The following is a 24,428-nucleotide window of genomic DNA, read 5'->3' on the forward strand; positions in this document are numbered from 1 at the left end:
GGCGAGGAGGGGAGGCTTTTACCCTTCTTTTAACCCTTCAGGGGCAGCAGCAGTCACCCCAGAGCTACAGCTGAGCTGGGGACAGGCTTACTGGGACTGTGGCTTCCCACCTGTGCTGCCCTGAGTTAAAAGCAATAGCGCCCTGTGCCAGGCAGAGCCAGGGGTAGGATACAGAGAGAAGTCAAAAGGTCTCCTATTACGACCAAAAAGAAAACTGAAAGCAGTTTCTGTAAACAAAGTAATTTCTTTTTTTTCTCCCTGAGATATTCAGTACTGATGCATTTATTGCTGATTACAGCACCCTCAGGAGAGGGTCCTCTGTAGCCCCCACCCTGCTCCTTTGCTGTGCTCTATCTCGGGTTCTTTACCACCACCATTAATTCTGAAATTACCTTACATATTTTAAAGCTGGTAAGCAAACACTGTATTGACATCAATTTACAAACTGTGGCAATATAGTCCTCATGGGATGAAACTGAGTAACCTACAGGAGTGGCAAGCAAGTAAGAGATTTCTGTTCAGGAGGATGAACAGTGTCATGCTGTAAATGGAACAGTGAAGGGAATTCAGGCAGTAAGTGACCATATACAAGACAGAATAGGAAAACTGTTATTTTTGCTTCAATTGGAACATCAGGGAAGATGTTTGAGTGCCACCGTGTTTGGGGTGTTGGTTCAGTGTTCTGGGAGCATTTTGTGACTATTTGCATCTCCAGCTGTAATTTCAATGGGAAGAGCACAGAAGGGTCTTGCCTTCAGAGAGCCAGACAACGTATTTTTGCAATCCTAAAAAAAATAAGTAAATCGTGCTACAAGACCTTGTGAAACAAAGAAACCAGCCCAGTGTGAGAACAGCAGCAGTGTCAGTCCCCATGGACTGTGCCACCACTGTCCCACCTCGGTGACAGGCAGAACGCGCTTTGGAGCATCCTGGTCTTGCATCCACAGCATCGTGTGCAAACAGATTTCTAAGTCAATTGTTTTTCTTTCAGTACCTGCAGCACAGGGAAATAACTCAAAGGGTTTGCAGCATTAGAAACCCGATACTGGCCCGTTCTTTAGGTAGCAAAGCAAAATGACAGCTCTCTAGCTAAAATCAATAGGAGCGAGTCCTCCTTTGTGTCGAATCTGGGCAAACATGAGGGGGCAGTGTCAGGGACTGCATGGCAGTGAAGGGTGCTTTTTCAGAGGGATGTAGCCCCAATATATGTATATTTACTTATGAATTATATACATATACTCCTTTACTGATATGTACTTAATAAAACATACACAAAACCAAAAATTAAAAAAGGATGAAATGATGAAATAAGCACTACTTTTAATATGTATATTATTTTACTTATTAGCAGTGCAAAAAGTATTTTCTTCCCACAGCCTGGTGGGTTGCCTTGCACACCCACTTTGGAGACCACTGGCATAAAGCACTGGTCAGGAGCAGAGCTGGTTATCTGTGTCCTGCCTGACAGCTATAGGAGCCATGTCACTGTACTGGGACTGAATGAGAGGGTGATAACATTTAGAAAACTTTAATTTGGTCTATAAATAAAGGCTGTCTATGATCTGACTGGGAACCGCTGGAGTCAGCTGGGTCAATCTGAGCAAAGCATTTGTTAGGAGAACATTAATGATTGGTTAAATGTCTTTAGTTGGGACAGAAAAGCATGTGAACAGCTTTTGAGTTTCACTCCTTAGTTACATGTGGACGGAGTGTTGAGATGTTGGGATTTCTTCTTCTAATGTGAGGCAGATGAATAGTGGGATGGGGGTGGAGATATGCAGTGCTGATGGGATTTCTGAACATCAGTGCTGGGAGCGACCCCCAGCTCCTTAGTGCTGGGCCAAAGCATGCCTTTATGTGTAATCATTAAAAAGTTGGTATCAAAAGATGAATTATTTTGCTGTTATGAAATATTGACACCTAATGGTATTTTACATTTTAGACTTCTGTGAACAACTGTGTATTTCCATGGCTATCTTTTTGTCATGGATAAGGGAATAAATATAAGTGGGAATTTGTATTAGAAATATGCAAAATGGTTATGGGAGCTGCTTACAACCAAATGTGCTGTGAATCTATTGCCTGGCAGTTGTGAACAGCTAAAGTCCAGCCATACTGGAATGATGATGCGTTTACCAAAAAGTCATTAAATATTTCTGTTGTTAAAAAGTCCCTGCATTCTGATAAGTAATTCATTTTAGACTGTGACCAAGCATGGTAGTAGTCAAGTGTCATAACTTTGTGAAAAAGATACAATCTTGAGACGAGGACATTTCTGTCTGTAATTAACTCTGGCTTTTGCAGGGCTTTTCATGGTCAGAATACAAATTCTGCTGCCTGCTGAGCGACACTGGGAGAGCACCACGGGGAAACTTGATATATTGCTTTTTGTCTGGCTGCTCTCATACAGACGGCTTTTGTTAGGGGTTATCTCTTGTCTCCTCTTTTAGAGAGAGCTTTGTGGCTGACAACAGTCAAGTTCTCAAAACACCTTATTTACCTCTGTTAATAAATTAGATTTTAACTATGTGCTTGCCTCGGGCACTTAACTACAAGCCACATTTCAGAGGCTTGAGCAACAAATTTCTCCTTGATGTGTCCCTGCCCAGCAGCATCGACCTCTCGCAGGGGTCCCTGCACACACCACATCCCACAGGTCTGCGCTTGTTCCCCCCAGAGCCTGTGACCCTGGACTGGGTGCTTGTCTCTGACAAAAGACAGCATCTTCCCATTTGTGCAAAGCAAGGAAGTGATAATCCTACTGACAGGATGAAATTACTTGTAGGGTTAAAGGAGAGGAAGGGTTTGTATGAAGGCAGCTTACTGTGATACTCTCCCCGAGATGAGGCTGTGCACGTGCCTTTGCCACTGAGGTCGTAGGTAGATAATGCCTTTAAAACATGAATGCAGGTGAGGGGAAGAATCTCTCTTGTTCAGGAGAAAATGTGAGTCAATAGATACATTCACACGGACAAGGCTGGGTTCACAGATTGTCACATTTTGTTTAGTGCAGGCTTTGGGTTGTCACTGTGCCTGGACAGTGCCACCGCTGTGAATTCAGGGTGTTCCTCTGCTGCTGTGCACTCACAAATGCAGACACTGGTCTTTTACCATCACCTGAGAATTTCTGTCTTGCCTTCCAGGTCTCACAAAGCCTTTAAACCTGATCTCTTTGCAGGATGTGATCGGCGGAGCGCTGATTTCGGCTGTGCTACTTGTGCTGTTGTATCCTGCGTGGGACGTGATAGACCACTTGCTGTTAACCAGTCCCTTCTGCCCACTGATTTCCATAGTTCTGCCTCTTGTCTTGTGTTACAACTACCCAAAACTAGACTATTACAGCCCTACCAGAGGAGACACCACTACTATCTTAGGAGCAGGAGCTGGAGCCACCGTGGGATTTTGGTTAAATAACCAGTATGCCGTCCCAGCCTACACCAGTGACAATTTTCAGTTTGGATTTCATCTGATCACCAGTAGAACAGTGGTGCTTGTGCTAGCCAGGTTCTTTGTAGGTATCTGTGTTGTTCTCCTGACACGCCAGCTCATGAAGAGCGTGGTCCTTGGCATGCTGGGCTATCGGTACAACTTTTCTATTGGTGACCTGGAAGCCCGAAGACAACTGGAAGTGGAAGTGCCGTATAAGTTTATAACGTACTCCTCAGTGGGCTTCAGCGCTACCGTGCTTGTGCCGCTGCTGCACGAGCTGTTAGGGCTGATGTGAGCACAACGCCTTCCTCGCAAAGTGCTGTATGGCACCACCGTTTCAGAGATGCCACGAGTCGATCAAGGCTGGCAACTTGACCAAAAAGTGTTTTGTGCCTTTCTGCAGTGGCCTAAAACACACGATTCGAAAGAGTCACAGGAATCGCTGTACATAAATAACTTTGGGTTAGAAATCACTGACCCCGCTGTGTCCCGTAATTAGTGACTCCTGGCCCAGATGACTATAGATGACAAGTACAGAGTACAAAGCCAGAATCCTGGGGGCAGTGTCTGGTTTGCCAGAGGCAGGGGCGCTGGGCAGCCTGGCTGTGCCTGGGGGATGTTGGCCTCAGGGCTCTGCAGGCTGTGAAGCCGCTGCTGCCCAGGGTCTGCTCCGGCTACGGAGCCAGAAAAGGCTGGTCCCTGGCCACGGGGAGCCAGAGGCTGCTGCGGAGCGGGAAGAGGCCATGAGACAGAGCTCTGTCTGCGCACCACTGTCCCCGGGGGACTGGAGGCGAAGAAGAGCGGCTGAAGATGGGAAGGTTATGTGGAGGTGGAGGCTTTTCAAGTGCTGGCAGCTTCCTGCTGTCGTGCTTTGGTGGGAGCGTCCTGCTGGCCAAGATGGCAGGTTTCATCAGCAACAGCGTCGGCAGAGATCAGAGACAGCCGCGCTTGAGTACAGCTGAGCGTTTCCTTAAAGAAACCTGATGACTGTTGTACTCGTCACTTGTCATAGTGTCTCTGACGGCACTGCCAGTCCTGGCTGGTTCTGTATGTATGGTTTCACCCACTACAGTCCCTCAAAAAAACAAAAACAAACCAGTCCAACCCCAAACTAAAGCAAACACCCCCCCACCCGCTAAACAAACAAAAAAGTAAAATAGAAGAAAGAAAAATCCAATGAAAAAAAACCATTTTAAGTGATTTGTAAGAAATTTATCTTGCCTGTTAACAGGAAAGTCTACACTAGAAGGTCCTTTCCTGACACATGACCAAGCAGAGTTGTTACCGCAATGTTGAGGCTTGTGTTCAAACTGTTTCACTCTGTTTTAGCTCCCCTGTCTAGGGGACAGGACAAAGTCATTCCTATCATGCAGGGGTGAAAAGTAGTGTCCTTAAACCACATTGTGGAAGGAGCTGAGGGGTGACTCTGGTGACTACAATGTGTGGTGATGATAAAACACCATCGTTTTCTGGTGCTGCACAGCATTATGGTTGGTCTTCCACACATCTTGCAATACTGTGTATTACACTTGTAGAATAGCAGTTGAGGAGTGTTCATAGGAGGGCTGTCGCTATAACTCAGGCTGCTTCTTTAAATATATATATATATATGTATAAGCAGTTGGACCTCTGAGCTGTTGACAAATACAGTGGTGAATGTGGTCTGCTGGGCTAGAGAAATGTAATGCAACATGACCTCGGAGCTTCAAGCATGGCCCCTGTGCCTTTCCCTGGCAGAATGTATAGTGAAGGCCAGCTTTTTAACCATGTACGCTTGGTGTCTTGGCTGTAAGAGAAATTAACCTGCAGAGTGTAAAGGAAGTGCTTTGCTATCAGTTGGCCACTTGGATAAATATAATCAAGTTCCAGGAACGTAGCAGGGAGTTTTTGTCTGAGGAGCGGGAGGCGTGCACCTGAAAGAGCCGTGAGACTTTAAAACCAGGTGAGTTGCCTCCAGAAGAAATGCAGGCAGAACTGGTCACCATTTTTAGATGTGGCCAGGCTGTGGATCAGCTGTTTTACGTGAGGCAGTGTGGACATTACACATGCATGCAGACAGCTCCAAGGTGTCTGTCAGGGAACAGGTGAGCGCTGGACTTGGCCACCCAAGCCACAGGGTCCTGTCCTTGCACTTCCTCCTTCCCACATGCCACAGAAGCGCTGCCATCAGGCTTTCAAACACCTTTAAAGCTCCTTCTGTCAAGAGTGTTTCCCGATTCACAGCTGCACAGCAGAGCTGGAGCCCTCTGGAGGGGCCACATCACAGCAGACGGGACCAAAATTGGGAAGAAAACTTGACCACCATCTGAGTGTTTAAGCTGTGGGGTGGAATCAGTCCCAAGAAAGGCACCGTTTGACAGGGACATTCATGCAGTTTTATGTGTAAAATTTCTGTTCTGAATCACACCTATTTTATGCTATGAAGATTTTATAAATGACATATGAATGCCTGGATTTATAAAGGATGTGCACAAGTATTTTTATAGTATTCACCTGCATGTGATTCATGCAATACATGCAAACTGTACTTGGGTCAAATTTTAAAATACATGTATTTTGCAAAATTTGGTGCTTCTCTGTTCATTTTGCATCCTCTGTTGGTACTTGTAAATGATAGATATAAGGGAAATGAGTCATAGCTTAAAAAGCTTCCCAAATGCAACCACCCACCTCTCTTCCTGAGCTGGCTCCTGCTCAGTCCAGCTGTGAGCTTTGGCTCCTCTGGGCTCAGCAGCAACATGCTGCTTTTCTTAAAACATAAAAAACCCTACTGATCTACTCAAAACTATTTCTTATGTCCCTTGCAAATGGAAATGTGTGAAGTGCCATGTCACTAGCGATGGGGCACACTTGGGCACCCGCAATCTCCTTCACCTGCAACATCTACCTCTAGTAGACTAAACAGTTATTATAACTGGAAGCTTAATCTGATTTTAAATTAATATATACAATTATAGCATGACATCCCATAAAACACAGAATATTTTGTGTTCATTGAGGAGCCTAACAAGGTTTTGTTTTCAAGGATGCATGCTTGAAACCTCCCTTCAGCATCACATCCCACCTGGAAGTGGCGTGCCCATGGACCCCTAAGTGCCGACAGCTGATCGGTGTGAGCCCCGATTGCTGCAGCATCTCTGGGCCACCAGGACCAGGCAAGGCTTTCAGCTGGGCTTCCTGTTGGGGCTGTGCTGTGGGATGTTCTCAGGACCACAACTGTTCCTGCAGGGCCAGGCTTGAGGAGGCAAGACCTCTGATAAGGTAAGACAAGCCACCCTTTCAGTGTTTGATTAACCTGAAGCACAAGGTTGTCCTGCAAACCTGTGTCTGTCTTTGGAAATTCTCCCCACCTCTTCATCCCCATGGTTTGGGTGCTTCCACATCTCCAGTGTGATGGTAGAAAATGGGATTTGTGGCCTGCTTGCTGGTCATGTTCTGTACTCAGTAACACAAAGGCATCAGCTGAATCCTCTTGAGAATGTGTGCTCATTTTTCGAAGTAAAGCACTGCTTTTGATGTGAACGAGGTAGGAGATAATTTCCAGCTATGGATGCATCAGCTTTGAAGCCTGGGCTGTTGACTTCTCAGTCCTGCCCTGTAGAACCTGGTCCAGCACTGCAGCTCTCCATCCTGTGGCCTTCTTCAGCCAGAGGAGTGGTGCTGAGACAAGCTTTCTCTAAATTTCCTTTGTTATGCAGCAGGCATCTCACTCTTAGCTTAGCCTGCTCTGCCTTCAGGCTGCCTCATCCTGAGGCGTTGGCTCTGCAAACCGTGTTCTGGGCACGTGGTGCCCAACCAGGCTTCCTCCTGTCACAGGGCATCTGAATATGCCTGTTTTCATTTTCCAGCAGTAATTTTGTCATGACCCCACTCTCCTAATCCATCCAGGTTTCTATGTAAAACTGCAAGTAAGCATACAGGCTGCTTTTCTGGGTGCTGGTGATTTAGTTTAGAGGATGGAAGAAAATGTTCTCAGTTTCAGTTTTAACCCTTCTAGTGCCTGCTGCAAACAGAAGTTAGGAAATGTGGGTACACCCCTCACCAGGAGGGAAGTGCAGCTCGGCAGCAGGTGGGATCTGGCACATTTGCCAAAACTCACTGAAACGTGACCCTGGTCTGCAGCCACCCAGCTCCTGCTCCCGCCCCAGCGCGGTGGGACCGTGCTCCTGCTGTGCCCGTGGCCGTGACCATGACCTCCTGCTGTCCCCGCTGCCACCCGCTCGCGCAGGGCTCGGTTTCAGGGTCACCGGGCGGTCAGAGGTGTCGCATGTGCCTGGGGCCCAGATCCCCCCGCAGCCTCCTGGCTGCACCCCGGGCTTTGCTCCGCCTGTTCCATGCTCACCTGCCAAACCCACATTGATTTAATTTGCAAGCAAGGATGCTACCAGCCGGAGATGGAAACAGCCCCAAGTGTCACCTTCACATAAACACCTGCAGGCAACAGCGACAGTGACCTGCAGGCACGGGGACGCGCGGCTGGAGCTGCAGCCAGGCTCTTGGTGATCGAGCTGTTCTGAAAAGCACCTTTGCAACATCGAAGGACAAAAACAGAAGTCAGTCCTTGTGTCCAGCTGAAATGAACCCAGCAGACGCACAAGACAGTATGTTAAAATGGGCTTTGACCTCTCTGTCACCAGCTCTCCTGCCTTTTGGGCTCATGCTGAGATCCCGAGTGATGACCCAGCACCCACAGCCAGCAGGAGCAGGCCAAAAGTAATTCTTAATTGGGGACCACTAGTGAAAAATCCAACTTCCAACTCTTCCTTAAATACTCGGGGTTAAAGAGATGTTCAAAAATTGCTCAAAGGTCAGCACCATCAGCAGGCAATGTTTTCTTTGCCAGAGACCATTGCTACAGCAAAGAGTAAAGCAGAAGAGCAATGCTGCTGGTGGCTCTCTCTAGCACAAAGATGTGTGTTAGATACCTTGATTATTGAATACAGCTATGAGCAAGCTGTAAATATCAGATAATTGGTTTGGGGCTATGAAAGACAACACTCTGCAATAAATCTGCTAGATTAGTATGAAGTGTCCCACTCGTCAGGATTCACAGCTAATCCTGAGCACAGCACTACAGCAAAGCTTGAATTTCAGAGCTGCAGCAGCCTCTGCAAGGCTGCTGGCACCACGTCCGGCTGCAAGAGGGGTCAGTGGCTCTGAAGAGGCTTTTTAACCTTTCTCTCAACTCTCATCCTCGACTTACAGCAAGTAATGCTACTTTCCCAGGACAGAGCTGACGTCCCGCTTGTGGAGCACTTAGCTACCGGCACACGGGCAAATGGTATGAAAAAGGAGGAGAAGTGATCCCAAAAAGGCTTGCAACATACACCACTGCAGCTCAAGCCGTTAGTCCCAGTCTGATCTACTCTTTACACTCAAAGGACAGTAAATTCACAAGACTAGGACACCCAAAGAGTCAGAAAATCTTGTGTAGAGAAATATATTTAGTGCATGCAAATATGGCTGTACTCAGCTGAAATGCAAATCTGCCTTATTGGCGTCCTAATCCCCATGCATGACACACTAATAAACAGGGGGGTTTAATACTTACCATCTGTGTTACAGATTGCTTCCCACACTGCGAGCTTGCTTGGTTACAGTTATGTAGGCATCATGGATATATCCTGCAAATGACAAGATGGCTAATCCCTTGGGAAGACTTTAAAATGTGAGCTGCACTTTTCTCACTCTCTGTGGGCACTGGAGTCAGTCGTGCAACGTATGGCAACAGCTATATTCTCATTTCATGTCTGTCATGCAGAGATAATTAAAATCTACACGTCCATCTGAGGGGAACTGTAGGGTTTCCAGATGGGTAACTGTAGTGCATTTTTCATACTGGATTAACAGTTGCACCAAAAATCCTTGCCTGTTGCCCTCCCACCTGTTGAGATTATGGACAGGGCTACCATTGAGAAGCCACCGTGGGCCCAGCGATAGGGTCTGTGCAGACATGCAGCTCCTGTAACTATGAGGTGACCTCATGGACACCGTTGCACATCTCTCTCATCCGTGAGCTCATCATTGTATCACCCTTCTCCAGCATCACGCAGGTGTCCACCCGTGGATGGTCCCTGCCTGGGATCAGGGACTGTCTGGCTCTCCCAACAGAAACGAACCACAGCGCATTGGCCCAACGCAAAATACTCGCTGTTGCCAGCCTGCAGCATTAGCAATGGCTATAATATTGCAAATGAGGGACAGACAGCTTTGTTAGCGAGCTGGCGAACGGCCTGTTGAGGAGCACTGAGCTGGCCACCCACTCGGTGACGTGACAGCAGGAGGGATGTGTCAGGCATCGCCATGCGGGATGGGGGGTCTCGGTTCCCAGAAGCAGAGGCACAACGCCCCGGGCTGTGACGTACCTGCTGCCAGAAGAGCCACCCAGGCGAACAGGCTGACACACGAGAGGCTCTCATGTGTTGTCAGTGGCAGGACTGCAAGAAGGTAAAAACAGCCCAAAAGCCGCATGTTCCCTGCTGTGCAGCTGGGTTCAGAAAGCCAGCGGTGGGGCTGGGCGAGCACAAGGACCACGCTGACTTCTGCAGACACACATGCCAGCCTCAGTCGGACAAAGGCTTTGATATTTTTCAGTTCCTCATGCAAAACACCACTGGCATATGCTCTTAAATGAATTTCCCCAATTTGGTTTGGAGCTTCAAAAACCGCTAGGCTTACATCAACCATGACAAAATTTAATTCCACCCCCTCCCCTTTCTGAATTTAGAATGATAAAGGATCAACAGTTATGTCTGGAGTAGGGAAGCAGATATTACACACATCTTGCTTACTAAATAGCTCTGGTTTTCATGAAACAAGTTTATTTTCCTCCCCCAGCCATTGATGAGCACATGACAACCGTACAGAATAAAAGCTCAACTCCTTAGTTCTGCTCACATTCACTCAACATTTGCTCTAATCAATTATCTTATTTCATGCAATAAGAAAAGAATGAGATTCCTGTTATGCAGCCATAATCAGTTACAGTATGAAGCTGTGTCTGTGGAACATTTCTGATTTTGAAAACTAATCATGTGCTCTGCCATTACATTTCTCTTGTAGAACACCGGGCTTTTACCCAACTTGTTTCTTTCCTCCCCCTGCCCTTTAAAAACACTGAGGGCACAGTCTAGTCTGAGATGCCACATTCTTACTAGGTAGCCAAATTGCGCTGTAAGGAACATATGTATCCAGGGAGCCAGCCTGTTTTTCTAGTTTATTGGAAAATAAAAGCGTAAGCGGACATCCCCTGCAGAGAAAGACGGAGGAGCAGAGGGTGCTGCATGTGACAGCGAATGGCTGCGGGAGGATAAAAGTCCCGTCTTCACACGAAGGGCTCGATATTGATCTCTAGGGCAGAGCACGGCATGGTGAGCTCAAACTTGGTGATAACATCGGGGTGCAGGACTCCAAGTTTCCCAATGCTTTGACCTTTGGCAAAGATCTCAGCACAGCGACCAGGAAAGAAAGCAGAGCCTGTAAAGAAAGTGAGAGAAAAATCAATATTTCTCTGGGCTAAAGAAGTCAATAGGCATTTAACTTGGAGAACAAAGCTCTCAGTATTAAACCCTTTTCTGTGCTGAGATGCTAAGAAGCGGCTCTCACTTTCTCACATTAACAGTTGTCATGATTGATAGGGAATGAGGACACACTTTGAGTTAAAAATAAAATGTGAAGCCCAAAGAGCTGGCATTTTTCACACTCCAGTTGTTTTGACTAAGTTAGTCCTGTAACAGAAATTAGCTCAGGTAAGTCAGAGGAATACTGAAATGAACTTTTGCAGGCTTTGGTTATTTAACACCTGAATGTTTCTTATCTTACCCCATTTAGAAAATAAAGCTTGCTGTCATCTAAGGGGTAAGTAAGCCCTTTGGCATCCTCTGCCTCCTGCTAAAGAACTGCAACTATTTCCTAATGTCAACTTACTTTCTGGTTGCTTCAAATCCTACTAAAGGTTCAGGACCAGACCAGGATGTCTTACTGTGTTTACAAGGTGCTATTTAATAAAGGTAATAAAGGGCCAGATTAACCTCAAACCTCAGGAACCTCTTCATGACACTGATCACGGTGGTCAGGCCCAGAGATACATTCTTCGTTATCTCCCTAGTGGAAACAGTTCATTTCAGAAGTGTCTCCTGTGAGGTTCGTAGTCATGACTTGCAGCTACAAGAATAAGATCAGTAATTAGATCTTTTTCTTGTCCAACTCACTGCAAGGGCAAATTAACTTAAATGTGTACCTCAATTTTGGCTGCCTTGTAAAATCTGACGGCAGTAGTAAATGATCACAGTAACATTATGTAAAGGCGGTTTCAAAAAGCATTCGGAATCAGTATCTTTTAAATCACCCAGTTCCAGTTTTAGCTACAAGCGCAAACCAACTGTGTACACTGGGCACACCAAAGTGACATTACGCAGCCCCTGGCTGTTTCTGGCACGTGACTCCAGCCATACAGACACTTGCCGCTGCCAAGATGCACTATCCAAGTGTTAAAATAAAACTCGATGAAACAAATTTAGAAAACAAACAAATGCCACACATACAGATCACTCTGCAGATTGTGGGTGAAAACATAATCTAAAAATAAAGTACCCTTGTAGTTAGTGGTAAAGGCTTTCCTATTTCTGAATAAAGCTGGTATTGTACCATGGATGTGAGCAGCACACAATGAGACTCTTTTAGAAACTTGACTGTGAGCTTAAGTTGGCACAAGAGCAAGAACCAAGCAGAAGTTAATAATGCTGGCATGATACCCCGCTATAAAATTATAGGAAAAAAGAGCTTTGACAATATGGTTAGTGAAAAAGCTGTGAGTCTGATCTGTCTGTTCTTCTGAGTTGCCTTGTGTGTGTAGCCTTGGGAAAGTTACTTTATCTTCTTGCACATCTAGACTCAATTATATCATGAGACTCGACTGTTTTCAAACTTGTTTTGGACATCTGGATGGGGTCTAAAATAATACTGCACCCAGTCAGTCTACTAAAGGCTGTTTCCAAGGTCTGTGGCGCTTCCTGATGTGTGAAACCGTGTTACGTTTCCAGGCGCACGAAACGCTCGGCTATCGGGGCATCACCAGCAGTCGGTCTCCCAGTGAGAAGCTGGGCAGCAAGTGGACAGGTGATGGGGGTCTCAAAGCCTCACCTGACCCTCACATCCACCACTACTGGTCTACCCTAGAAGGCTGACTTCAGCAGATGTTGCCTGGCATGTAACTAAATAAGATGCATTTGTGATAAATTTTGAGAACTGATGGGAATGCATGACACATTATATTGGAAAGTATGAAATGGCTTAATGCTTATGGCATAAAGTGTTATGTTAGCTAGAGTCTTAACACCAATAAAATTTATCTTCTCCTTCCATGAGCCGACAGCACAGCTCCACATAACAAGTGAACTGAAGCAGCAAGTCACAGCGGCAGGGAGGTGGTGGCCGTCACCTGGATGGGGGAACAGGGGGACGTGCTGCTGCTTTGGCTGAAGCCCTGACAGTGAGACCATACATTCCCTGTGGCGCCGGATATACCGCTGGATATACCGCTCCAGGCTGCGCATTAGGCACTCAGCCACATTTTTCATCTCATATGCAGCAACCAGTGCTGGACCATGATGTTCTTTATTTTACTTTGCGCTTCCTTGCAAGTGAAGAGGCAAATACATGATGAATATCAAGGGGCAACAGTTGGCTCCCCACAGTGCAGGAAGCAGGGCCCTCAAATCACATCCCCATTTCTAGTTAGACTAACCCTGAAATGCCGGTTATTTCCCAGTGCACTCACTAGCACGCATGGTGCTGTGCAAGCACGGCACTGGCAGGTGTTATTCCATGACTGGAAGAGATCAGATAATAAGCAAATAAAAATGAAATAACCTGTTAAAAGCTTTAGGGGTCCCATCCATTCAGCCAACACTTAGCTATTGCACCAAAGAAACATAAGCTGAAGAATAGGTTTACAGAGAGTTTATGAACTCTGGTTAATAAGGAAACTATTATTATGATAACTGGCTGTACTATGAAATGCTTCGAAGTGTATTCCTGCCTGGAAAAGGGCCCCCAGACTGCACCCCACAGGTGACCCTCCCTTTGAGCTCACACAGTAAGGGAAGGAGGTTGGCTCGTGCCTGAGACTGGGTGGTGTTGGTCTGTGTGTCTCTGCCAAGGCACCAGAATTTGATGTAAATATAAACTTCAGATTAAAAAAAATCAGACATCAGAAGGGAAGCACATAGAGAAAGACAAAACTCAGAAGAAACATGAAAAATCAGAGAAGGGGGGGGCGGGGGCAAGAAATGAGCATTTTGTAGCTGGGGGGAGCGCTTTGACTGAGGGACAAGCCATGACTAGAGAAGGAGACCTGAGCTGGAGGAACCTCAGTGTGTTGAGGACAACCATGGGTTGTAGGAGGACCTGAGCAACCCACAGAGCAGGACAGCAAATGGAGGAGTTGCCAAAATTACTGGGAAACAAAGGTAAGGATATTTTTTTTCTGATTTGCGTGTTTCTTGTATTATCTAGCAAATAGCAATGGTGTTACACATTTCTAGCAGTGCACTAGACTATCATGTCAATTCTTGAAGTAAATGATAAAACACCAGCCTGAGAATCGAGGCTGTATGAAAGACATGTGCTTATGCTACTTGCATGTGTGGGGAATCAGCAAAAAATACAAACACTGTTATCTCGTTTGAATGAATTGCACCATAAACCGAAGCCCTGCACTCTTAAGCTTCAATGAAGTCTTGATGCCAAAAGAAGTGCAAAGGGCACCTTCACTGAAAAGTCAGCAGCTGTGACCTCAGCTTTTGAGCAAGAGTTAAAAGTTGACAGTGGAGTTTGTCCTGCCTGTGTATGTAATATCCTCAAGAAGGGTATGGTGGTGAAGAGCATGGTCTTCTTGGAGAGAGCCTGTGCTAGTCAGAGAGCCACCAACCCACCCCTGGAGGCACCATAAGCAGCAGCTGTGCTAGGAAGGGGCTGCATTTGCTGCTGGTGTAATTATACTGAAAGGCTGCTTTTCTAGGTCTGGTTGGTTGTACTATCAGCTACAGTGAGAGCCAAAATTCAATTCAGAATTGTAGTTTACTATACCATCCATTTTAAGGATAACATATTTATCACTGCTGATACATTTAATCCTTTCTGCTGTGCACACAAATAGTATCTCATAAACTTCACCTCGAAATGTAGTCAGAGATTGTGTTGTCCTTGCTGATAGAGACCTACATAATGCCAGAGGAAGCCAGAATGTCTAGCGATGGAAATCCACCTCCCAACATGTCAATGTTATAACTGGTAGTTATGAGAAGGGGTGGGGTGAAATACAATATGCGTTTGTGAAGGAGACGCTGAAGCCAGCCAAGTCCTGTGCTGATATACTACAGGCGAGTGAAAGACAAAAGCTACTTCTCATGGCTGCAAGTAAGAATTTAATTTCCAGTGTTCAGTGATGTAGAAATAATATCTCTAATTAGAGCTTCTGTAGCATGTCTTCAAAATCTGTAATTGCCTCTCTGTAGTCAGGCAATGGGGCCACTTTGATTGCTTTGGGCTAATTCTTTGGCCAATAATCCAATAGAGCATGTAGTCTTTAGCACGTTTTCTGGCTAATTGACCCTCAAAGAGCTCAAAGGTCCCTGCACTCTTTGTTGTCAAACACCTTGCACAGTTTCTTTCCTCTGCCTTACTCTCCCTCCTTTTCAAAGAGAAATAGATTAAAGCAGTATTATAGCCATACAGTTGCACTAAGCCTTCAAACCCACTTGTTTGTTCCTATAATTTGAAGGAACATCGGAAGCTGAAGCTTAAGAAGGTAATAGAGCAGAGCTCAGCTGGCCTCCAAAGTCTTTCATCTTAATTCTCCATCCCCTCAGTCACTCCAGCTGCCCTTTCACTACCCTGCCCTGACTCACCTGGGCAAGTATTTTACCTGTGCTACATTGGATGGAATTTAGTGTTGTGGGGCTGGATGCTGTTTTTCTTTTTAGGATCAGGTTCTTCACACTTCTCACTAATTCCTTCTTTTGGCAGATGGGCTCAAATGCAAAGTTACAGGACACTGTCAGACCAGTCAGTATTTTAAAAGGCAGCTGCCTTTTCTTGCCCATGCACGCAGCGCAGTCAGGCTCCCACAACCTTATGCAAAGCAACAGCAACCTCAAAATCGTATCTTGTTATGAGATGTTTCACCTTCAGCTATCTTTTAAAATCACAGACATCTCAAATTTTGCATGATTTTTGGAACCTATGGTCAGACCAATTGCTTGTTTGAACTGGACGTTGTCAGCAGTTCTTTGCCAGTACACTGTTATGTCCAGAAAACCCACACTTGGGGATCAGTGGGATATTTATTGACATCAGTTTCCTGGTTTGTAACTCCTGAATAAAGCTGTGCCAGAACAACCTCCACTCCCCAGACCACACCCAACTCTAATGACATGTCAGGAAATTTAAATCAGTACAATCAAATTTAAGGTAAGCTCCTTAAGATTTATCCCCAATATCCTCCTTCTTCTGTCTAAATTTCTGTCATATTTAATTCTGATTTCTTCCTATGTTTTTTCAAAAGCCTCCACATCCAGGGCATAGCAGCAGAGGGTAAAGGGACAATCAGTTATTTACCTGCACTGGTACAATGGATATTCAAAACCAGAGTTGAATGTAAGCGTCCTTGTGCAGACAGTGAGGCTGGGGGATGTGGAGAATCATCCGCAGATTTGCAGTGGTCAGTCAATTAATCATCTTCTCATGTTACAACTAAGTCAATGGCTGCAGTTTTATTGACTTGTATCTTGGGGAGTGTGTGAGGAAAAACTAAGTTGTCCATTTTAAGAACCCTCACACACAACTCTACAGCTGAATATATACTATTCTGTATTTGACTATATTTAAGACTATTTAGGGATCAATGATACTATTTTACAAATACAAACTTACTATAAACAGTGTGGAAATAATCATAATACTGCTTGGGTCCAGATGGAACTGTTGTTAGTCATGCTCAAGTTGCAGTGATGAGCTGGGGTCTGGTGTAACTAGCAATCCTTTCCTTCGTTTCCCTTGAGGACAGAGACCAACATGGCCTTTTAGGCTAGATTTATTTTTTAGTCTTGCTGTAGAATGTCCCAGGAGCTTTAACAGACGTTTGGTGTTGCTGGATGTCAGGAAGCGGTTCATGAATGTAACAGGTTTGGAGTTCCTCTTCATTTACCTGTGTTATTCTCAGGATTACAGTAGTGTCAGATACTTAAGATTATTTGGGTAAAATCACTGTGTTCCTGCCTTCCCTAATGGAAGGTAATACTTGGGAGGATGCTGAGGCTAGGGAGGGCAGACATTCTGGGTCACTGATCTGGATAACAGGATTTCATGTATTCAGTGCCGGAGTATCGGGGTGGCTGCTTAAATAATGCATACAGAAAAACTTGTCTGGAGTGGGAAACTTAAATTATCACATTTCATGTATTTTTCTGGAAATCAGTATTCGTGTCTAAAGCTCAATAAATTTGCATCTGTGTGGCAGGTGTGAGAAACAGCAACTCTACACTAGAATTTAGCTGCACTGCAGAGTTACTATTACACAGCTAATCTTTTTTTAGGCCAGTCTTATCTGATTTATCAGACTTATCTGAAATGTTATACTCTGTCCTGTCTAGAAGTCACAAAACTAAACTGATATTGTGTCACAGCTATTTATAAAATTAGAGAATTCCTAATCCCAAATAAAGCTTTTTTCTTTTTAAGGTATCTTGCTAGTTCATTTGAGTTAGAGAACACAAAGTTTTGAATACTAAAACACTTAATGTCTTTCTGTTCCATTACTGTTTTTATCCCTCTTTAAAGAGCTAAAGGAATAATTCATCCTTGCAAACATCAGAATTTGTCAGAAACTAGGAAAAAACAGACCATATTCTTTATGGTAGGGGATATAACATACTCTGTACACACAGTAAAGCAGCAGACTTTAGCTTTCAGGCTCTGCTTTCATACAAGCATTAGAGAATAACAAGAACCTGCACTAAATCAATCTGCAAGTCTACCTTAGTATGTCACGCTTAGTTTGCATGTTGTTTACTCACTCCATGTCCCAGACCAAGGTGTCCTCCCCTCCCAGTGACTTGACGTTACTTGCCAGGACAGATCACACACACCTGATGTTGCGCTTTCCCAGCTACCACATTTCATGCCTTTTAGAAAAATACCTGACAAACTAGCACGGAATAATACATAATTAAACGATGAATCTCAGCATCCACTGCAACTGTTAATCACACACTGTTAGCAGCTCTGATTCCTGTTGCAAACTGGTACCTTGTGGCTGATTCTGCAGCACTGGGAACAGAAATGCCCCAACTGGCCAAGTGGGAGCCAGCCCGAAGCAGAAGCAATAGTGGGTCTAAAACCAATATGCTGCTCTGCTTCTGGACCCAAACAACACGGTTCTGTGCCAGCGCACGTACTAGGTTGAATCTGCACCTTTTCTTTTTTATCTATGGCCTTCTAATACATACACAACAAAGAAAAGTAAAAGGTGAACTCATGTCCTCCCCCACAGGCAACAGAAATACTAATCTTAGGATCCTGCATTCACCTTGATCTAAATGTTTGAGCCAAAATCTTGTAAATTCCTGTTCAAAATTCAATTGCATAAATAAATATGAGAAAATGTATGTAAGATTAAATTTGAAGGACCGCCTCTCCGCCTCCATATCACAGTTCAAGAATTAAAACAGATCAGAGAACTGCTGAACCATGAGCTATATATTCAACACGATCACAACTGATAGCATTAATATGGTAGACCAAATGAAAGCATAAAGATGCTTAGTTGGTCTGTGGCCATAGCGAGTGTGCAGAGGTGAAAACAGAGCCAAAGGATGAAACGTAGCACTTGAGCAGAGCAGCCAGTGCAGCCAGACAAACAGCCCGGCCCTCACCGCTCCCATCGCTGCCCCTGCCCCGAGATACGACATCTGCAATTTGCTGCTGGCTTGGACAAATCATCTCTCTGCTAAAGAAGGCTTTGCGACATTGAAAATATAGTTTATGATTAAGAAATAATTTTCCATTTTAAAATGTAAGGAGATAGAAAAAATGGAAATGACCTAATTCTACGTTACGTAATGTCAGCTGTGCCAGACGCTTAAAACTGTTGATGCAAGGAAGATTTTTATCTGTTAGATTTATGATGTATGATTAAAAAAGATAGTTGCCTTTGGAGTGGGAAAAGAATTAAACTCTGAAGAGGCCTCCCCAGCAAAGGAATAGCAGAAGAGCAAAGATTTAATGTCACGGAGAAGAAATGAATGCCCTGAGCTTAGGAACACAAATGCTGATGTTTTAGATGGTTCTGGTAGTAGAAAATGAGAAGTCTGTCACGAGAAATGCTGCTAGTTCTTGGAGCATCCCTAATCTGTCAGAATAAAATGCGATGGGAAGAAAAACATCATAATCTTGATTAGTTAGTGCTTGCAAAAAGAGAAGATGGCCTGTGTCTCTTTACAAGTTGACTTGACACCCTTCCCCAGACACTTTTGCAGTTACCACAGCCAATTCAGAAGAGTTTCTCATCTGGAATAATAGTCTGAATTTGAGAAACAAATATAATCTTTGTTCTCCCGTTGAACTACTCCATTTCATATATGGGGAAAAAACATGTCAAACATAATTTGGTGATGAAGGTTTAAAAGGCTCAGAAGTCTAAGCCTGTCCAACCTTCTATTGTCCTGTGCGGTGCTAAAGTAACGTGCTTTTCCTCTACCTGAGACACCTTTTTTTGGGCAGGGGGGATAAGGTTTGTGCAAACATATTATATTTGAAGGGTATTGGGAAGAAACTTTCAGATGAAGAGCTGAAATAACCACAGGAATAGAAAAAGCCCTCCTCAAACTCCCTTCTGATTGGCTCTTTTTTCATAGTAGAATCAACTGTATAACACAGAACTAATGAAATGAGACTGATTTCCAGAAACAAACTATGGGTTTTTTCATAAACTGTGTCAGTGTCACTCGTCATAACTGCATCACGTGCAACAGCACGACAGCTCTGAGGTGTCCTGCCCTACAGCATGCTGTCAAATCTTGATAAATCAGGTTTATCTGGGGAAACTCCAGACACTGTAGACTCCCCCTTTGGCTAATCAAGTAGTATAAGCAACTCGCTTGGTTCATGTCTTGTCAGGTACTTTCCTGGGTGTTAAAATGGTTACAACCAAATTTGATGCATCAACACTGGTGTAGGAAGATACCTGATATTACAGAAATAAACTTGTCTAAGTTTGTAGGGATTTAGTTCCTATAAATCTGAACTTCTGTATTTGTAGGAAGTAAATAAAGAGGAGAGATAATAAATGATTAAAGGGACATTGAGCAGCCACATCCATTTTATTAGATAATTTAATTTCATTTTGAGTTGTTAGAACTGTAGTTCTTCACTCAAACTAAGCTCCCCTGATGCTGCAGGGAAAATTGCTGAAGAGAAAAGGATGAGAAATCAATTAGAAATTCATCAGATCTCAAAGTAGTGGCCAACACTGGGAAAGCCACAAGAACTAGTGACAAACATCTGATTTTGCAAAATGACTTGTAACTAAGCTGTTGTAATGATAGTGCTGGAACTACTGGAATTCCTTGCAGAATTACGGTAATACATTTAAAAGTACTAAAATCAGTCAGATTTAATAAAACTGTCCTTGTCTTTTAGTGTTGTTAATTAATGAAACCGACTGGGAGGAACTAAACAGAAAAATAGGAGTGGAAGGTCTTCAAGAACAATGTATTTGATAAATGAGTAGTACTAGTTTCACAACAAAACTGGGAAGATTTTTGGCTCAAACCTTATCCATACTTGGCACTGCAGTGAAAGTGGCTGAAAAATCAGAAAAGCTATGTACAGAGAAATAAATTTCACTTTGTGAAATGTGATTAATAATAGTGCCTGAAAATTCATGAAGGAACTGAATAAATTAAGAAAGATTAATGATGGGGTAACAAAGACAGCATTAGAAAAATTTTTAAGAATATTGGAAACAAATTGTAGGTAGAGACACTTTAAGAAGAGTCGTTCGACTCCCTATGTGAGACAAATGTGTAAGTTTTTAATAAATATTTATTTTCATCATGGAAAAAAGGGTATTCTTGAGTATAATAAGGTGCCTTCCAGTGCATTGGAAAACAAAAATTCAAAATGAACAATGTGGTTACATCCACTGGGATGAGGCTGCTTCTTACATGCTGGGAGTCTTAGGCACCAGAATTATGGCGCAATTCTCAAAGCAAATATCCCACCTGCTGCTGTTAACTTGTAGTAACAACCCTGGCAGCTCTGCAATGCTAGAAAAATGTCCATGTGGTGACAGCATTCCAAGGTGGATGATCTAAACTGATTCTGGGTGAGAAAAAAAATATTTGGGAATTGGCAAATGTGAAATTCAAAGGACCTGAATACAGTCAATTACCAGCTGATACGTTTTTACTGAAAACAGATGTTATCAAACAAATCTTACTATAGTCTTTCAAATGACAAGCTTGGTAGATAAATACAAGGATGCAATATCCTCTATAAAGTATGTATTTGCAAATGCCAATTAAATGCATTAAGAATTGACTGTTATCTTCTGGTATGTCACAAATTATATTTGGAGGCTTCATCGTAAAATTGGCACATTTCCTTTAGCTATCTATGAGTAAATACACAATTCTCGACATCCATGAACAACGCAATGGCTGCCAAGACAGGCAACTGAAAGGCCAGGATTGCCATTAGGAGCAATCAGGCTACAGTTCATTAAAATAAAACAGGTATTAATAATGCCAAGTTCAACCTGGGTACTAAACGTCTGTGTGTATTAGTCTCCCAGTTTAAACTGATCTCCAGAGGTAGATGCTGCGATTCAGCTCTATCCATGTAACTCGGAATTAGTCCCAGACTTCCCTCCTCTTGTGGACTGAGGTTAACTTTAAAAGAAGATTTAGACTGTGGCTTGTTGTATAATTATTATTATAAGAGCAAATGTTTATTGATGTTCTTAGTTATGGAGATAACTATTACACCCCTAATTTCACAGCTAAACCTTACTAAATGAGAAGCTATTACTATGATTTACTGTGGAATTAAAATTTTCTACACTTTACCACACCTTTCATTTAATTAAATAAGGGCAGTAAAAAGAAGGGAGTGCAAATTGTCTTCCTTTTTTTTTGAAAGACAACTGTCAATTACTGAAGGAAGCCAGACTTGGTACCTTCTATTAGGTGCACGTTTACGTTGAACACAAACAAGCTGACTTCTCAGCCTCACTAAGTTGTTGATTACCCTAAAAGAATGAATGGCACAAACATTTATTTAAAGCAAAAAATATATATAAGAATTCAAGAGTTAGGTGAAATTCACAAGAATCAATAATGTCAGTATCTACTAAGCCTTTTTTCACTCTTTTTAGCCTAAGACAGACTTTACTGTGTACTCAAATCCCATGATTAACATTGCTTCCTGTGATCATGGTCCTGAGTTCTGGAAGAAAGTCGTTTTGGATGGCCAGCTAGAGGCACGAGGTCACCAAAATATTGCAGAAGCTGTACCCATTCCTGCAGAGATTAAAACTTTAATACCTTCCAGGATACTTATCAGAATGCCTCTAGTTTTCAATTCAAGGCAACTAAAACTAATGAAAGTGCACTAAAAAATGTTTTTATTACCCAACAACATATGATCAAATATGTGGGCTCTTTCTGGCCACATTCTTATTGTTTAAAAAGTTTGATTTTATTTTGTTTACCTTCTAATCATACGCATCCATACTGATCTTTAGATCTGATTAATGGTATGGAGCTGGCTAAAACTGCAATAATTTTTTGCAAAAATGTTTATTATGGAGCATGCAAAAATTTGAGGATTGATGCAATAATTGTATTCTTTTCAATTTACATTGGATTATGGATGCCTATGCTATAAAACACAGAAAAAATCAAAATGCTTTTCTAGGCCAGTAACTGCAGAATTTATTAACATCTCAAAAGGTCCATTCTGTGTATTTGAAAACAATGGGTAGTATTTTGGAATTCTGTCTTTAAAACTTTCTGATTTTGTATATTTATTGGTAATCATATAAAAAAAAAAAAGGTTCCATTAGTAACTTTAAGAAACTGAAAAGCCTTGAGTGCTAAATGTACGCTGAAGTCTTTGAATTCAGTCACTCAGCCCCCTCTCTTCCTCAGGGCTCCTCTGAATAGCTCTTCTCCATTTATTACCTAGCTCAGATTACACCAAAGCGTAGTGCAAAGGCCAGGGGAACATCACAATTTCACCCATATTTTCTCTCATCTGTACTTTTTTCACAGGTGTTGCTATAAAGGCAGAAAGGCTCTGACCTTAAGGTCAAATCACAGAGTACTTGGGTGTTGGTAGAACAGAAGGAGCTTAAATAACCGTGATTTGCACATATGGACCAAACAGGGCTATACTACAGGCATTTTGTTTTTCAAAGTGAATTTGCAAGAGGCAAATAGGTGCCCGATACATCCCTTTCTAATTCTTTGTTGCTCATTTAAAATGTGAGTTCCTTTTGTGTGTGGTTTTTTTTGGGGGGGTGGGTTTTGTTTGTTTGTTTGTTTTTCTTCCTGTATTGTTTTCCAGTAATCACTAGAACTATTTTAATCAGTTACACAAGGAATGAAAAAAAGACTGGACTAAAACCCCACCTTTGCACCGTGTTACTTACTAGTCTTGAGTTTTGCTTAACATCACATTCAGAAGTATCCAGGATCTTTCCAAATCAGAGGATAAACCCACTTCTCACTGTACAAATTATAATTTGGCACAGGCAATAAAAGAGCGTGCTCCATCAAGATGCATCTAAAAATCCATGCCGTATGTAACAGCCTGGTTTAAGGCTTCTGAAGTAACTTACACTGTTCTTCTGGATCATTTCATTAAGCTGCAATCTCTTAAGATGTTACAAGATGTGTGTATTTTTTTCATTCAGCAATTGACCTTACTCCATCATTTCTTGCTCACACGTGCTTAACTGACAGATTGCAAAGCAAGTGTTAAAAAATATCCCCCAAGCTACTTTGATGTTCCAACCATCTCTGCAGTCAAGGTCTTTTAAGCAAGCTGGTGCAGTGACACTGCGTTTGCTGCAGCACTCGAGTATCAGCCGCCTGCAGTGTCACCAAGGTTAAATTCCAATGTCAGGAGAACTGCAAGGAATCCGTGCGCCACTTCAGGAGAGTTTCTGAATCACTGATGAAACAGGAAGTAGTATGCACTTGTTCTTTTTTTCTATAGCCAAAACCCACAAACTGCTTGTGATATATTGCATATGACATGGCATAATCCATCCTTTACACTAAATGCATTGTGGAGTAATGTCATGGGAATGCGGGGATTTTGAATGGGCATTACAAATCCCACGGCATCAGGAATACTCAACAGCATTAGTATATAGAAATAACTTCTCCACTGTGTTAGGATTATTTATTGATCTTTTTTCCAGTTTCTTGGAGCCAGCCAATCATTGAAATACTACTGTACAAAATATAAAACACTTGCAAATATTTTCAGTACTAAAGCAAACACTTTATCTATTCAAAAACAAGCAACGGAAGGGTTTTGAAAAGGGAGCTAACACTTTGGTGTGACTTCAATGAGAGCTGAGTATGCAGCCCCTAGATCTTCTAACCAGCCTCTGTCCCCATTCCAAATCAGGAGCTTTGCGATTACCTCTTCTGTGCTTGGTAGAACTAGAGCAGGAGGTACAATCGTTTAAACATTTCTCTGGTCAAACTGGGAATCCTGTTAACAATATTCTAATAATCCCTTTCAAAGTCGGCCTAAACAATACTGAGTAAAATATTACTTTGACACTTTCTCTCTTGTTTTTTGCCAAAGTGACACATATGCATTAAAGTGCCAGGAGGCTGCTTAGTCAGAGGGTTATGTTTGGCATCTTGGCAGAACTCTGTGCAACAGGGAGACATCTAATGATTTTTCATTAAAGTTCT

General features: G+C 43.1%; 2 protein-coding genes across 2 annotated transcripts in view; one reads left to right on the forward strand and one right to left on the reverse strand.

The window, feature by feature from the left end:
* SGPP2 (sphingosine-1-phosphate phosphatase 2) overlaps nt 1-3,724 on the forward strand; it is a gene marked incomplete at both ends in the record, with an annotated part of 32,299 nt that extends 28,575 nt beyond the window's left edge. Inside the window, one exon of the mRNA XM_080349759.1 lies at nt 3,179-3,724. Within this exon, the coding sequence (XP_080205885.1) occupies nt 3,179-3,724 (546 nt within the window). The remainder of the gene's footprint in view (nt 1-3,178) is intronic.
* A 6,590-nt stretch (nt 3,725-10,314) lies between these two features.
* The window catches only part of FARSB (phenylalanyl-tRNA synthetase subunit beta), a 36,434-nt gene continuing 22,320 nt past the window's right edge, over nt 10,315-24,428 (reverse strand). Inside the window, exon 17 of the mRNA XM_080350114.1 lies at nt 10,315-10,905. Within this exon, the coding sequence (XP_080206240.1) occupies nt 10,754-10,905 (152 nt within the window). The 3' untranslated portion in view covers nt 10,315-10,753. The remainder of the gene's footprint in view (nt 10,906-24,428) is intronic.

The sequence above is a fragment of the Nesoenas mayeri genome, assembly GCF_963082525.1.
Source record: "Nesoenas mayeri genome assembly, chromosome: 9".
Lineage (NCBI taxonomy): Eukaryota > Metazoa > Chordata > Aves > Columbiformes > Columbidae > Nesoenas > Nesoenas mayeri.